The sequence below is a fragment of the Lipomyces chichibuensis genome, assembly GCF_038497645.1.
Source record: "Lipomyces chichibuensis strain CBS 12929 unplaced genomic scaffold V1513scaffold_18, whole genome shotgun sequence".
Taxonomy (NCBI): domain Eukaryota; kingdom Fungi; phylum Ascomycota; class Lipomycetes; order Lipomycetales; family Lipomycetaceae; genus Lipomyces; species Lipomyces chichibuensis.
Window position 1 is genome coordinate 170,824 of NW_027117470.1, and position 14,238 is coordinate 185,061.

The 14,238-nt window shown below is 45.8% G+C and overlaps 7 protein-coding genes across 7 annotated transcripts; 4 read left to right on the forward strand and 3 right to left on the reverse strand.

Annotated features, from left to right (window-relative positions):
- Positions 1-45: 45 nt before the first annotated feature.
- Positions 46-4,742, reverse strand: V1513DRAFT_445827 (P-loop containing nucleoside triphosphate hydrolase protein). Its single transcript, XM_066898171.1, has 4 exons — positions 4,318-4,742; positions 3,621-4,251; positions 1,142-3,569; positions 46-1,095 (listed from the first exon to the last, which is right to left on the reverse strand). The coding sequence occupies exons 1-4, from the start codon at positions 4,552-4,554 to the stop codon at positions 330-332; spliced, it is 4,062 nt and encodes a 1,353-aa protein (XP_066753266.1). The 5' UTR covers positions 4,555-4,742; the 3' UTR covers positions 46-329.
- A 112-nt stretch (positions 4,743-4,854) lies between these two features.
- On the forward strand, positions 4,855-5,950 carry V1513DRAFT_445832 (uncharacterized protein). The gene is made up of 4 exons (XM_066898172.1): positions 4,855-5,171; positions 5,221-5,432; positions 5,489-5,590; positions 5,645-5,950. The coding sequence occupies exons 1-4, from the start codon at positions 5,111-5,113 to the stop codon at positions 5,774-5,776; spliced, it is 507 nt and encodes a 168-aa protein (XP_066753267.1). The 5' UTR covers positions 4,855-5,110; the 3' UTR covers positions 5,777-5,950.
- Positions 5,951-6,085: 135 nt separating this feature from the next.
- On the forward strand, positions 6,086-7,435 carry V1513DRAFT_445833 (uncharacterized protein). Its single transcript, XM_066898173.1, has 3 exons — positions 6,086-6,493; positions 6,603-6,811; positions 6,871-7,435. The coding sequence occupies exons 1-3, from the start codon at positions 6,188-6,190 to the stop codon at positions 7,139-7,141; spliced, it is 786 nt and encodes a 261-aa protein (XP_066753268.1). The 5' UTR covers positions 6,086-6,187; the 3' UTR covers positions 7,142-7,435.
- On the reverse strand, positions 7,319-8,853 carry V1513DRAFT_445835 (RNA polymerase III RPC4-domain-containing protein). Its single transcript, XM_066898174.1, has one exon. It carries the CDS (start codon positions 8,766-8,768, stop codon positions 7,488-7,490), a length of 1,281 nt encoding a protein of 426 aa, XP_066753269.1. The 5' UTR covers positions 8,769-8,853; the 3' UTR covers positions 7,319-7,487.
- Positions 8,854-9,015: 162 nt separating this feature from the next.
- V1513DRAFT_445836 (uncharacterized protein) lies at positions 9,016-10,005 on the forward strand. Its single transcript, XM_066898175.1, has one exon. The coding sequence runs from the start codon at positions 9,036-9,038 to the stop codon at positions 9,840-9,842; it is 807 nt and encodes a 268-aa protein (XP_066753270.1). The 5' UTR covers positions 9,016-9,035; the 3' UTR covers positions 9,843-10,005.
- An 85-nt stretch (positions 10,006-10,090) lies between these two features.
- Positions 10,091-11,365, forward strand: V1513DRAFT_80560 (prenylated rab acceptor PRA1). The gene is made up of 5 exons (XM_066900618.1): positions 10,091-10,311; positions 10,382-10,408; positions 10,461-10,673; positions 10,728-10,788; positions 10,854-11,365. Exons 1-5 carry the CDS (start codon positions 10,285-10,287, stop codon positions 11,039-11,041), a joined length of 516 nt encoding a protein of 171 aa, XP_066753271.1. The 5' UTR covers positions 10,091-10,284; the 3' UTR covers positions 11,042-11,365.
- A 577-nt stretch (positions 11,366-11,942) lies between these two features.
- Positions 11,943-14,208, reverse strand: V1513DRAFT_464717 (cytidine deaminase-like protein). The gene is made up of 4 exons (XM_066900009.1): positions 13,959-14,208; positions 13,808-13,884; positions 13,457-13,755; positions 11,943-13,397 (listed from the first exon to the last, which is right to left on the reverse strand). The coding sequence occupies exons 1-4, from the start codon at positions 14,093-14,095 to the stop codon at positions 12,144-12,146; spliced, it is 1,767 nt and encodes a 588-aa protein (XP_066753272.1). The 5' UTR covers positions 14,096-14,208; the 3' UTR covers positions 11,943-12,143.
- Between the last annotated feature and the right edge of the window lie 30 nt (positions 14,209-14,238).

Consider the following 14,238-nt stretch of genomic DNA (forward strand, 5'->3'; position numbering starts at 1 on the left):
GAACGAACAATCACTGATGAAAAAGCTCATTCCAGTCATAAGTTACTATGCCAATACTTGTATTCATTACAGCTGCTTCTTGGTGGCCATAAATTCCTGTATCTTGTTCCCGAATACAGCCACGGTGCGTTGACGTAACAGGTTAGGAAACAAGTGGTTACTCACCATTCTGGTCGAGCTATAAACTTTAACTTCTGCCATAATCTCATGGCTGTAATTAACAATTTGTATGACTGCCTTCTTCTATATTTTTCATTTAGATAACTTCTTATTCTCTAATTTCCAAATCTAAAACTAAAACACCAATACCTATGCAAATACTTTTTCTGTTATAAGCCTTCCTGATCTAGCAGACGTCTAACCAGCAGTACAATCTCATGCCGGCTCACGTCAACTTCTGGGGATTCAATTTTCATAGCGAGAAGCTGATCAAGTAGTATTCTCATACGCCCTACAAGAACCCCAATTCGTGCCCAGCATCTCAGTCTAACCCAATTTCCAACTGTCACACCACGACCCAATAAATCTGTACCTAGTGTACCGCCAAACATCAGTAAACCGTAAGCTCCGAACGGAGTCAGCTCGCGAATAAATATTTTAGAAGTCGCCATCTTATGAAAGAATGATATAAATTCAGCACCTCCTATGAATGACTGTGCCGAAAATAATGTCGAGCTAGGATGAATGAAAACCCGACCGTCATCTCTAGTAAATAGCTTGATTGTCTTTGCTTCGGGATCTAGTTCGACTGCGCCTGAGCTCATTGCCAGATACTTTTTGTCGGGGAATTGAATGCGCGCTATCGAAGGATTCATCGACGCGGCAAGAAGAGCCCGGACAAGATTGAATTGTACGCTTGTATACGTCTGGGGTGCGAACGTCGTTGACGAAATAAATCCGATCTCCTGAAGGGCACTCAAATATTGGTCACGTGTAGATCCGATATCCTCCAACGTTCTAACGGAGAGATAGTTTCCTTCGCACCATTGTCGTGCAGAACGGGAAGAGGAAACTTTCACTTTTGCCTCCCAATCCAAGAACGCGCGAGCATCAGCTACCACGTCGCCGTGGCCAGCTGAGAATGTCGCCCGAACACTAAATTTGTTAGTTTCTCAGTATTTACACAGTGACTCACACATACTTTTTCAACCCTTCACGATTTCCAGCAGGCGGTATGAACGGTGACCTGACAGTCAAGATAGCTGCAATCACCGAGGCGATCTCCAGACATCCGAATATAGATCCATACACCAGTAACTTCGCACATTTCAAGTCTGCAGGAATAGTTGATAAATGAGTTCCCAGTGCTGTGAGCTCAAATGTACCTTCATCCAAGGCACCAACTTGCACCAACACATTTTTCGCGGCCTCGATTGCCATAAGTTGAGGTGGATCCAGTGCTTCTCCCAAAAATTTTCCAGCATCTCCGACATTCATAGCCTTCACCATTAGATAGAGTTGCTCAAGAGGGGTTCTACCCATCTCAGGTACTTGCCGAGCAGGCATACGAGTACTCTCAGCGTTACGAGTGTACAATTTGTAGCAAGCACCTCTGGATACTCGACCAGCTCGACCACGTCGTTGCTTGGCAGCTGCTTGTGATACCCATGTTTCTACCAGTCTTATCATATTTGTCTGTGGATCGAATACTGTCTCCTTCACTCTTCCTGTATCGATCACTGCGACAACATCAGGTATAGTAATGGACGTTTCCGCGACGTTCGTGGCAGCGACGACCTTCCTCTTTCCTTTCGGCGGGGTTAGAAATACCTTGCGTTGGTCAGACGGAGCGAGAGAAGCGTGAAGAGGCAAGCAATGAAATTTTGTTCCCGATATCGTAGATATGCATCTGGTTATCTCAGCTGTTCCCGGAAGGAAAATCAAAATTGCGCCATCTTTATCTCCCAACTGCAGATCAATATGTTTCACAATACATGTAATAAAATCATAGTTTATTCTGTCACCAAGAGCAGCAATCGATTTGCCGATAATGGAGTCCTCGAGATGGTCGTTCATGTCATCTTCAGCATCATCGGGTTTCTTACTCTGATCGTCTTCATCCTCAGTGTTCCTCGTTTTCTTGTCAATCCTTTCATTCCTCACATTAACCAGTGGTCGGAACCCAGTTATCTTCAGAATTTCGTCCACGTACAAATCATCAACCGGAAATGTACGCCCTTCTACGTTAACGTGTCCAGCACCATTAAAATAGTCGGAAAACATCTTGGCATCAACGGTAGCACTCATCAAAACAATCTTGATCTTCGCGTTCCTTGCGACGAGGCGTTTCAGAACAATCAATAAAAAGTCGCTGTCTAGAGATCTTTCGTGAACTTCGTCGATGAAGATGTGACTGACATGTTTCAAAGCACTGTCCGGATCTTTCTGAAGCATTCTCAAAACCACGCCCGTGGTCATGAACCGTAACATTGTTGCTGCGGAAACCTTCGATTCACCACGAATTACATATCCAACCTGTTCGCCGACCTGGCATCCTCGTTCTTCAGCAACGCGTGCTGCCAGTCCCATTGCCGATATCCTTCGTGGCTGCGTACACATTATATTCGCAGTATTGCCAATCCCCGACAAAATTAAGTCGTCTAGAATGAACTGTACGGACTGCGTTGATTTTCCGGATCCGGTTTCTCCCGTTATCAACGTTACTTGATTTCTCCTAATAGTAGAAACAATTAATTCACGCTTATCCCACGCCGGAAGACTCTTTCTGACTTTGTATATTGTTTCCATCTTCGGATCGACAAGCTTGGATTTGAGACCATGCAGCAATTCCTGTGAGTTCAGAGATTTCGTGTTGGCAGCTCTCCCTATAGAACGATTCGTGGATCGGTTTGTATTGAGATTCAAGCTCGAAAATAATTTACTAACCGTGTCGGCTTCTCCTGAAAAAGAAACTCCGTAGATAGCCCCAGACAGAGATTTCAGTTTTACCGGATGGTTAACAATATCGGCTAGATTTTCTTGCATCCATTCGACAATCGAAAAACACATAGGTTCGCCTAGAAAATGCTCCGATGCATAGTTTGCGGCTCTTAGTACGGCCGAGAGGCGAATGTAGGATGGCAGATTCCGTAGTCGATTGTTTTGCGTTGCGAATAGCGATAAAGACGGAATTCTTTCTGAAGGATAGCCTGACGACTTGTGAAACCTAAGTGATAGATTGTCGCTGTTATAGACATCCGATGCCGGCAGGGACAGCTTGACCTCAAAAAATTCGTGGAGGGGGTTAGAGAATCTGTCACCATAAATCGCAGATAGCGTTTCAATCTCCTCATCCCACGCTTCGTCAACAGAGAGAGAATCCATAAACTCAAAAGCCATGTCGGGATATTGAAGGGAAAACATAAGTTTCTCGACTGCCTTGCACTCACTATTGGAACATTCCTCAATGGTCTCACGCGCAAGTTCAATGGGATATCCTGCTTGTGCTAGACGCTTGACCGCGTACTCAAGTTGCAGTGATCCTGTTATCAACGTGACTCCAGGTGTATAATTTTCGGGGAAGAACCGTGGAGGCAAATCATCCTCGGGCACATGAATCAAGAGCCATTCTAAAATGATTAAATTCTGGTTTCTTCGACTTTGATGTTCCCAAAACTAACCTAATGCGGCCTGCACAGAGGACGTATATTCGCCAGCTTCTTTCACGTGGGATTTCCGGAACCCCAACTGCACCAACTCCTGGATAGTGCCTTCTTCGAGGTTGCAACCATTACTTGATAGATTTTCCCAAACATGATATTTGCGAATGCAGGTTTCCACCATGGATCTCACTTCTCTCGACATATCAATAACAGAAACTCGCTCCCAACCCTTCTTCATGATAGTAGGAGGCTTCGCTGGAGCAATCCCAGACTCTATAGCCGCCGTTTCTTCCGCATGTGCCTGCCGCTTAGCAATAGCGGCAGCGTAGGCTTCGTTACGCTCCCGCTGCACGACAAATGGATCTGCAGAGTAGTTGTGCGCCTTCCCATCCTTTACTTCTAACCTTCTAATGTCCTCCATCTTGCGCCACAGATTTTTATGCTCCCCTGGAAGCACCATCTGCAAATTCTTGTGCGATGCTATTCGGTGAAGAGTATAGGTTGCCGCAATATGCCGTGCTTCTAGAGCAGTGGGCTGAGGACCGACGAGACTATCCGTCGGGGTAAATTTGAGTGTTTCTATCTGAGACGTTTTCGCGTTCCGTTGGCCGAGAATCGCAGTTGCTGTGTATCCCCCGGGTGAACGCCTCTAATTCAGCCCCATGATTAGTTGGAGATTATTGGCAATGCAACATTAGGCAAAATATCTAGATACCATATCATACGCAACTTTCTCCCAGCCAAGCTTACTGCAATGTTCATGCAGTAAAGTCGCGGGCAATTTTCCTGTCCAGGATGATGAGGCTGCCACAATAGACTTCGCTGACGGAGCAGCCTTTTGGAGAGGCAACTGACCATTTCCTGCCTCTGTTTTCGGTGCCTTCGACTTGGAACTGTTCCCTGCATTGCCAGATGATATTATTGCCCGAGGCTTTCGATCACCTTTAGCCATTCCGTCCCCGGAATATTTTTAACGATTGAAAGTAGTACGGTGCGGCTGAAGTTCGGTATGTTTGAGTCTGCAACCAATTACCGGGCGCACTCAAGTTAACCTGATGATTGACTTCTGCTTGATATTAATTGCTTTCAAGCAATCACATCGTCTTTAATGGTCTGTTCTAGTATGCAAACAGAGCCTTTAGGTAGGACGATTGTTCTCGCAATCCCAAAAGTCTTGAAGGCTAGTTAAGCTTCGCCTATTGGGTTAGGGTTTGTTTTGACCTGCATCGCTGATCCTATGTGTGTTGAATCCAAGATCCAAGGATCACAGGACTGGCATCTCTCACCGTTTTCGAAAAATGCCAATGGATCTACACAGTCCGTCGGACTCGTTGTCATTGTCAAATGGTCATTCACCTTCTAATACTTTATCGGCCTTATCTCGGCAACGGCATGATTTAGAGGAAGAGTTGTCTGCACTAGTATCAGTGCTCGAGTCCGTGAGTGGATCCGGCCACAGTTAGGGATATTGGGCTTATAATGACGAATGCGTCTAGCACAACGTCGATATGACTACACCTTTGATTACTTCGGACGGTTTCCCTAGATCGGATATTGATGTGGCCCAAGGTAGGTACAATGCTCACTTTGAAGTACTGCAGCTCACATTTACAACCAGTGCGGATAACTCGGACAAGAATTATACGATTGAGGAATGACTTGAAAGCTGTTATGTCAAGAATTGAAACGGCATTATATGAACACCATGCACGTTTGAGGGACACGGGATCAGTGCCAGCAATTGGTGGCGTTGAAAGAAAGCCGGAGCCCAATGGCATAGCATTTGCCGTCGTCAATACTGTCGTTGAACTGAGCCCTGCGCATGAGGCGGTATGTAGCGTAGGCGCTCCCATAGATCGAATGTTAAGCTAAACAGTTAATGCTAGGGCTTGATCAAAGGCGATAAAATCGTTAAATTTGGCTCTGTTCATGCTGGTAATCACCAAAAACTTACTCGATTGGCGACTGTTGTCCAAGAAAACGAAAATGTAAGTATTTCCGTGATGGATAATTTATATTGGCTACAGATATTAATATTATAGTCGGCTATTGAAATCACAGTGATTCGAGACATCGATGAAGCGCAGGCGCGTGCGGAAGTCAACCTGATTCTCACACCGAGGCAGGGATGGGGAGGAAGGGGGATGCTTGGCTGCCACATTTTGCCTTTGTAGGTTGAGGACAGTCAGGCAGAGTAATTGCATTGATGAGTGCATTGACAAGTATCGCGGAGTTCGGTCCATATTGTAACCCACATTTGGTGCGTTATCTTTGTTAGTGTGCAGTACATAGTATAGGTACTATATACCTTTGTTTGATATAAATTTAATGAAAGATCTATATTTAAATCTTCCCGTAGTACCGAAATCTCGTAATTATCATTGTTACAACTTATCATTCAGTGGAAGCTATGTGGGCAAGGGTTGTGCCCGGGTCCATTATTATGATGCGTGGGACTGATGATCTCGAGACCAAACGGGAATATAAAATCCCCACCTGTCCTTTTGCTTTTGTGTTAAGTCCACAGACAATTGTACGACCACACGACGAATAATCCACGTTCTTTCGATCTGTATCTGCCCGCCATGAGATTGACAACATCCGCTGCGCTATTGGCGGTTTTCGGTTTTGCTGCCGTTGCTTCGGCTCAGCCAGCAGCAGAGATGCCTTACGCGGAAGTCTTCGAACCTGACGAAGGCCCTGATGCCCCACCTCAGTTTCTTTTGAAGACAAAGTTCCTTGAGAGTGCGAACACCTATCCTCCGATAATCTACAACACGCAGTCGACCAATCTCGAGATTACTTTGCGGAATGAGGAGGATAACGAAGCCATTGTCCAGGTCGCTGGTGGTGCGCTCTTCGAAATTGGCAAGGACAGTGCCTTAGAAAACGTAAGTTATATAATTGATGTGAATTTGATTTGAGCAACAGTCGCAGATTAGCGTGCTTGATAGTCCGTTAATCTGGTGTTGGTTTTGAGATCAATGCTTATTAGAACAGATCACCGCCGTTCGTGTTGGACCCTTAGCCGTTGCTCCTCATACGACTGCATCTGTTCCGTACAGCTTCACGCTTGATCGCGAACCTAAGGATTACTTCCTACGCGTTGGCCTCTTGGTCGAGTATGAAGGTCAGTTGGTCCAGTACCTAGGATACAACTCGACCATTACGGTACAGGATCCGCCTCTTTCCTTTTTTGACCCTCAAATGTATGTGCGACTTTTCCTTGGACTAAATTTGAAATGATATTAATAACTTTCTGCTGCAGGATCTTCCTTTACGTCATTCTCAGCGGTATATTTGGTGTTGGTGGATACTACGTGTATAACACTTATGTCAAGTCGTACTTCGCTCCTAAGAACACTTCAGGCAAGAAGCGTGCAAAGGCCGTGACTCCTGATACTCCCTCAAGTACTACAGCTGAGACGACCGGCAGTGCTGCTAAGGCATACGATGAGAGCTGGATTCCTGAGCATCACTTGCGGGCCAAGAACCCTAAGCCTAGGACAGTCAAGAAGACCAAGAAGAACACGAAGTAAAATTTGCGAGTGGGTCTTGTGTCGTGTGCAAGAAACAGTGGGATGTCGTGAAGGGAAATAGCCAAATTTCGTCTTTGTAATGGCGGAGTATTAGTTCAATTTATGTACTTAACAAAAATTCATGAATGGGCGCACGTGTATTCTATTGATTATTGTCTGTGCTTTAGTCGTATCTTGTAGCTTATTTATGAAATTTTTGGCATTGGATTATAGCACTTGTATCCAAAATATGAATGAAAAGTACACTGCATTAACGTGTCGCCACAGAGCCTAAAAACTTTTGAAAGATTTCACCACATGCAAGAGATAAAAATTACAACCGTGAATCACTATGTACATTCAATATTTACTCGCTCTCCTCACTTTCTCCGAATAATATGTCAATATTTGGAGACACAACAACTTTTTTAGCTATTTGCCCCAATAATGTAGCTTTATGCTCATCAGCATGATCAATCACAATGACGTCTTGCAAAAATTCTGTATCTGCGCCTCTAGCAACCTCCATCTCGACACCACCCCACCGAATACTCACTCTGCCAGATTTTCGAACATACAAGTGACCGACAAGACCATCTTGACCTGGCACGGACGAAAGAGAAGATCTGGAATCAGATAATGCTTTGATTTTTCCCGTCGGTGCCGGTAGAGAAGATTCTGCTTTAACGCCCGGCTCACTCTTTACTCCTTGTTCCAGCTTTACTCCTTGCTCTAGCTTCTCACCAGTACGGGAGGACTCGAAGGCCGGTAAGACAGGTGCAAACTGAAAGAAGTAAAGCTTCCGTTCAAGGTCGTCAACTCCATCATCACCAAAGACTCCGACAAATTCCTCGGCCTCTCGTGCAAAAACAGCCGTCTCATCAATTATCTCCTCCGCCACTCTGCCACTGTCTGCGAAATAATCTGTAGCGGTGCTATCCCTTATTGGAAAATAGCGACCCATGTCGATTCCATCGGCACCACCGACTTTTGAAACTTTAGCAATATCGATACGCTCAACGCCCTCTCGAATCGCTTCGTCGTCACTATCGCTCTCACCTGAGCCCTTCAAATTTTGCCCGACGTCTGCAGTAGTAAATTTCAATTGACCTTCTCGGCCTTTTTCTGAAGATGGAGGTCGTTTCTCAAAAGAAGGACCCTTCAAACTCCTTGGATCACCAAATGATGGATCAGCGAATGGTCCAGCAGCGGCGGTTGCCACTTCAATACGACCTCGCGCGGCACCTCCGCCTCCACGTGAAGTACCACCTCGTCCGCGGCCACGGCCTCTCCCGCGCGTAGATTGAGGCGTTGATAAGGAGACTGCTGGAGCTGATGACGGGGCTGGAGCAGCAGCATCGCGTTCTTCTTTAGGTCTTCGCGCAACTAGTTTAGGCTTGAATTTGAGGCCACCGGCACCTCCTAATGCCGGTCCAGTACCAGATGGCAATCCTGGTGTGTCTGCTCGAGAAAGTCTGGCAGAAGATGCGGGTGCCAAACCCGAAGCAGATGCTCGCGGGCGCGACAGCGAATCGAGCCGCGATGGTGGTGTAGGAAATGCTAATGATGATCGAGTTGTAGTTGCCGGGGCCGGCGAGCTGGACGATGCTGCTGGAGATTCAGACCGTGGAACTTTTTTTGGCACCATTTTGCAATATTATCGCGTTGACATAGATGTCGGATGACTGCTGCGCAATCGTATATGTGTGGATTACTATTTGTATGTAATGAGTTTTGGGACATTTAAAGATAAAAAGCTTTAATTAAAACTTGAGAGTGGACGGCATGATTGAAACTCTATTTCGTCCCACCTCTCGCTGAGGTGGCTCGAGGGGTTTGTGTCCGGCCACCTCTTAGTTGAGAAACTTGGGATATGGCTTCTATGAATGTGGTCTGCTATTTCCTTTCAGTAAAGATGGCGAGCGGGACGAACGACTCAATGTCGAAAAAGAGAAAACGGGAGAGTAGCGACTACAAGGACAATGACAACAGATATGTGGAAACAAATTCATCAATATCGAAGTCAGACAAAGGTGTACGTCTGGCAGGAGCACGGAAATCTTCTGCATCTTCTGAAAACCCCGATCATAAGAAGCTGGCTAGAAATAAAAATAAGGCGAAATTACCAGTCCCTGTACCTGAAGATCACTATACGGAAGCTAGAGCTTATTTGACATTATATGCAACAGAACGATCGGCGTGGAAATTTTCCAAGCAAAAACAAAATTGGCTCCTTCGACACTGCTATGATACACAACGGATTCCTGCAGAATGGGAAGATGAGCTGGTGGTATACATAGTGGGCCTGCCAGAAGGAGCAGCGCGAGACAGGGTTATAGAAGAGGCTAAAAAGTTATTGTCGCCAAAGGACGGGGAATATCAGCAGGATGATTCCAAATCAAAACGTGCAAGCCGTCTTCTAGAAGCTCTGGGAGCGAAACTGTTCACAGATGAGATTAATTCGTCGGATACTACATCAGAAACTTCGCCATCCAGTGACTCCGATGATGAGTCTGACAATGAATCGGTAACTTCTCATACCGGTGAATCATCAGCGGTCTCAACCACTTCATTGGCTTCGACTTCCTCCTCAGATTTGTCTTCTTTGAATTCATCAACTTCTTCGCCATCCTCAGTGACATCTTCTTCATCCTCCACATCTTCGACAACATCTTTGTCAACCTCGTCTAGTTCATCTTATTCATCTGCCTCGTCAAGCTGATGGTCAATTAGCTCATGAACAACTTCATGTTAATAATTGTAGCTGAAGGGTATCTCGCAGGATCGGCAAATTTACACGTAGTATGTAGAATAGATTCATGGCGTTTGTATGTATTTGATAGTTTGGTTACTTAGAACAGTATTAAGAATGGTTTCTTAGCTCCTTGCCTTGTTCTGTCCTTCCCTGTACATGTAAACACGCGCCTTGCGTCGCTGGTGTCGTGCCTGACAATACTACTTAATGCATGTCTCTATCGTCGACATGACCCCTAGCCCATAAGTCGTGGTGCGCGCCGCTGCGGCCGCACTCACATCTTGTTCGAGAACATATATAATCGGAATAGCATACATCTTGGACATCTTGCATATAATATAGACAATACTTAGCCGAGTCCGCGGCTTCGTCTATCCTCATACAATTTTATTCATTGGGTTGAACAAAAATGAACGTCAGATTTCAAAATATCGAGGTACGGTACAGTACTAAGAATTTACTGTTGAGAGGATATCCATTCTGACACGCGGTGTCCATATTTATAGGTCCAACAATTTGTTGAGCGGTTTAAGGTATTTTGTATATGACGTTGTTTTATTTAATCGATTCTAATGTATGACGTAGACCGACTCTACTATGCTGCGCAGCAGGGTGGGAACTATCCGACCTGTCAATGAGTTCGTAGACTTTAGACGTGTGTCAAAGCCGAATAGCATGAATGAGGTCCAGAAACGAGTTACATATAATCTCGCATATTTCTCGGCTAACTATTTGATTGTTTTCGCTATGCTATCAGTGTATAGCTTGCTCAAGAACTGGTTGCTGTTGTTTGTCTTGGTACGTGGGAGGTTATCTTGGACGCCGCGATAACGCGACTAACAGTGACCGTAGGTCTTCGTGTCTGCTAGCTTGTATGGTATTAACTACTTGAAAGGAGCAGACTTGAATCTAGGTATGCTATTGTGTTGCAAACGTTCTGGGTCGGAAGTCTCCAACATATCCGCTGATGTGCACTAGGATTCGCACGCCTTACAACTTCTCAATTATATGTCGGTCTTCTTGTTATAGCCCTTCCATTAGGATTTTTTGCGTCTATCTTCTCAACCGTCTTATGGCTCCTAGGGGCTGCTTGTGTTACGATAATTGGGCACGCTGCAATCATGGAGAAACCGATAGAAAGTGCTTTTTCCGAGGAAGCCGTCTAGATCGGGGAGCAGGGAGAAATGTGGAGGCTGGGTCTAGACGGGTGAAGGAGAATGTAGCGGAGGGAAAGGAGGAGAATAAAACTAGTGGCGGAAGGTTTTGGTTGTTTGGCAGAAGAAAGGATCGAATGGTTAGTGGTGAGAATGACGGTCGTGATAGTAGACAACAATCGACAGCAAATTATATTGCAAAAGAAAATGATAGCGGGACAGCGGCTTCCGTCAATGTGTTACGCGGCGGACAGGAGCAACTACGCCCGAATGTCCTCTACGATTGGCATGGAAATCGATATGTACTTGTTTCCCAGGGAGCTCTCGCAAACCATATGAGTGTTCCGAGAATACGACGTCGACGACAAAATACTTCTTTGGATCATGGTCGACGAATGAGTGAAGGCCATGCATATATTCGCGAAGGCTATGTAGGAAGACCTGCTCGAGTTTCCAGCAATGAATCGGCCGGCAGATCAGACGTCGTATGCTATGAACATGAAACAAGACGTGGAGACTCTCGACTACAGGCTTACTTGACTTCGGTGGCACCACAGCGGTATTTTGCAGGACCTTCTGCCGCCACACATGTGCAGCTGCTCGCGCCGGTACAAGATCGACGAGTGATGAACGCTCCTGGAACTTCCGGGCCGACATCGCATGGTTACTTTTATCAGCCCTCTGTCTGGGGATATTACAGTGGTCCTCAAGGCGCCTGTAGTAGGTGTCAATCTTGTCGCCGAGTTTCAGCTGATTAGCGGAAGTCACTCTAAATCATTTTCTCTTATATGTTGTTGTCGTTATGTTATCCAACATAATTTTATTCCTGTAAATATCTTTTTTGATGATTAAACCTCTATCCAGCTTTACTTAGAATGAGGTTTTGGAATGGTAATAGTACAGTTTATGGACCTCTTAAACTAAATCTCTGTTTTAATCGATAGATGTTCTTGCTCTATATGTTAACTAGCTAGTTTGTATGATTGTCTGTTGTAAGCAATCCAGTTTAATTGCCATCAAATTGTTCTAACCATAATACCTATATGTAACAATACAAATTATGTAAACAAACCATAAAATCAACTATAGCTAAAATCAAAAATAATTTAGCCATTTAGTGGTGGAATAAACGGACATGGTTCTCGACATAGACGATATTCTTAGAGTCCGCCGCAGCGTAGACAGCCTCATCCTGGACGGAGCCACTTGGAGCAGCGATGTACTTTACTCCGCTCCGGGCAGCTCTGTAGACATTGTCGGCGAAAGGGAAAAATGCGTCCGAGGACAATGCAACTCCATCCAGCTTGGAGAGCCAATCCTTCCGCTCCTCAGCAGTCAATGGAGTTGGGACTTCAGCAAACTTAGATTCATATTCCGACTTCTCCGGATCCTCATCTGGAACCTGGTTGCTAACGTACAAGTCGATAGCGTTACTCTTATCGGGTCTCTTGACACCCTTGGCCCATTTGAATCCTAGGACGCGCGGGTGCTGACGCAGCCACCAGTTGTCGGCCTTATCACCAGCGAGTCGAGTGCAGTGAATTCGTGATTGCTGGCCAGCGCCGAGACCAATTAGCATGCCGTTCTTAGCGTAGGCGACAGAGTTAGACTGAGTGTACTTCAGAGCGATAGTAGCGACAACCAAGTCAGTAATAGCACTGTCGGGAAGATCCTTATTCTTAGAAACAATATCCTTGAACGAGCCAGAATTTATGAAGACGTCATTGCGCTTCTGTGACAAACTGACGCCATAGACTTGTCGGGTCTCAACAGGGTCGGGACTGTAGGCAGGATCGATCTGAAGAATGGTGTACTTGCCACCCTTCTTCTTCTTGAGGATCTCGAGCGCTTCGGCGGAGAAGGCAGGAGCAATAACACCATCGGATACTTCTCGAGAGATGATCTTGGCAGTAGTCACGTCGACGGTGTCGGACAAAGCAATCCAGTCACCGAAGCTGCTCATTCTGTCAGCACCACGAGCACGGGCATATGCAACCGCAAGGGGAGTGAGATCCTCTTCAGCGATGTCGTCCACAAAGTAGATTTTCTTCTCAACTTCAGACAACGGGACAGCGACAGCTGCACCGGCAGGCGAGACATGTTTGAAGCTGGCAGCGGCTGGGAGGGTCAATGAAATAGAAAGCTCCTTGACAAGCGGCCACGAGTTCAGAGCATCAAGCAAGTTAATGTAGCCAGGAGATCCAGCAAGGACTTTGAAAGGAAGTTCACCCTGCCTGACATATGCCTGCGCTGGTTTCTGGTGGGGATTAGCACCATAGCGAAGAGTCAACTGAGACTTCGACTCAGCATATCTCTTTCGGAAGAAGTCAGAAATGGCCGCATCGTACTCGGCGGTGTGTTCAAACGCCTATATTTTCCAGATCAGTAACTGAACTCCACAGCAAGTGGAAACCTGTAGATACTGACTTTCAAAGCATAGCTATTACGAGCCGCAGTGGTGATCTCCCCCTTGTCAAGCTGCTCCAAAAAGCCTGGATAATCGGAGGGGTCAGACAAGATCGTGACGCGAACGTGGTTCTTGGCAGCAGCTCGGAGAAGCGTGACTCCCCCAATGTCAATCTCTTCAACCGCCTCCTCAATTGTAACGTTGACCTTCCCAATAGTCTCCTTGAAGGGATAGAGGTTGCAGACAACGTAGTCGACCTTGTCAATACCTTGTTCGGCGAGATCATGTTCGTCAGATTCGATATCACGGGCCAGAATACCTGAAAAATCGTTAAAACCTTGTCCTAATTATCGCGTTTCATGTTGACTTACCAGCATGAATGGCAGGATGAAGAGTCTTGACACGACCAGACAACATCTCAGGAGCATGAGTAATAGCGCTGACATCTCTATTAATTATTTTGTTAGTGTGCTGGGCCCAAATAGTAGGTGTTTGTGTAAACAAAGCTTCAATTTAACGCACTCTACCGGGAAACCAGCTTCGCGAACCAGCTTCGCTGTACCTCCAGACGCCAACAATCGGATGTTGTGCTTGACGAGACCCTTCGCCAGATCTAATAGACCGGTCTTGTCATAGACAGAGAGAATTGCGGTCTTCATTGCTGTTGCTAATGGTGCGAAACGGGAAAGTAGAATTCACAGTCTTTCAATTTTTCAGTTTTTCTCTCGTGCCTATTGTCACTGCTATCTCTCACTATGACGTTTTTTCTCGAAACTATGAAGCATATGGCGCGTTTATGCCT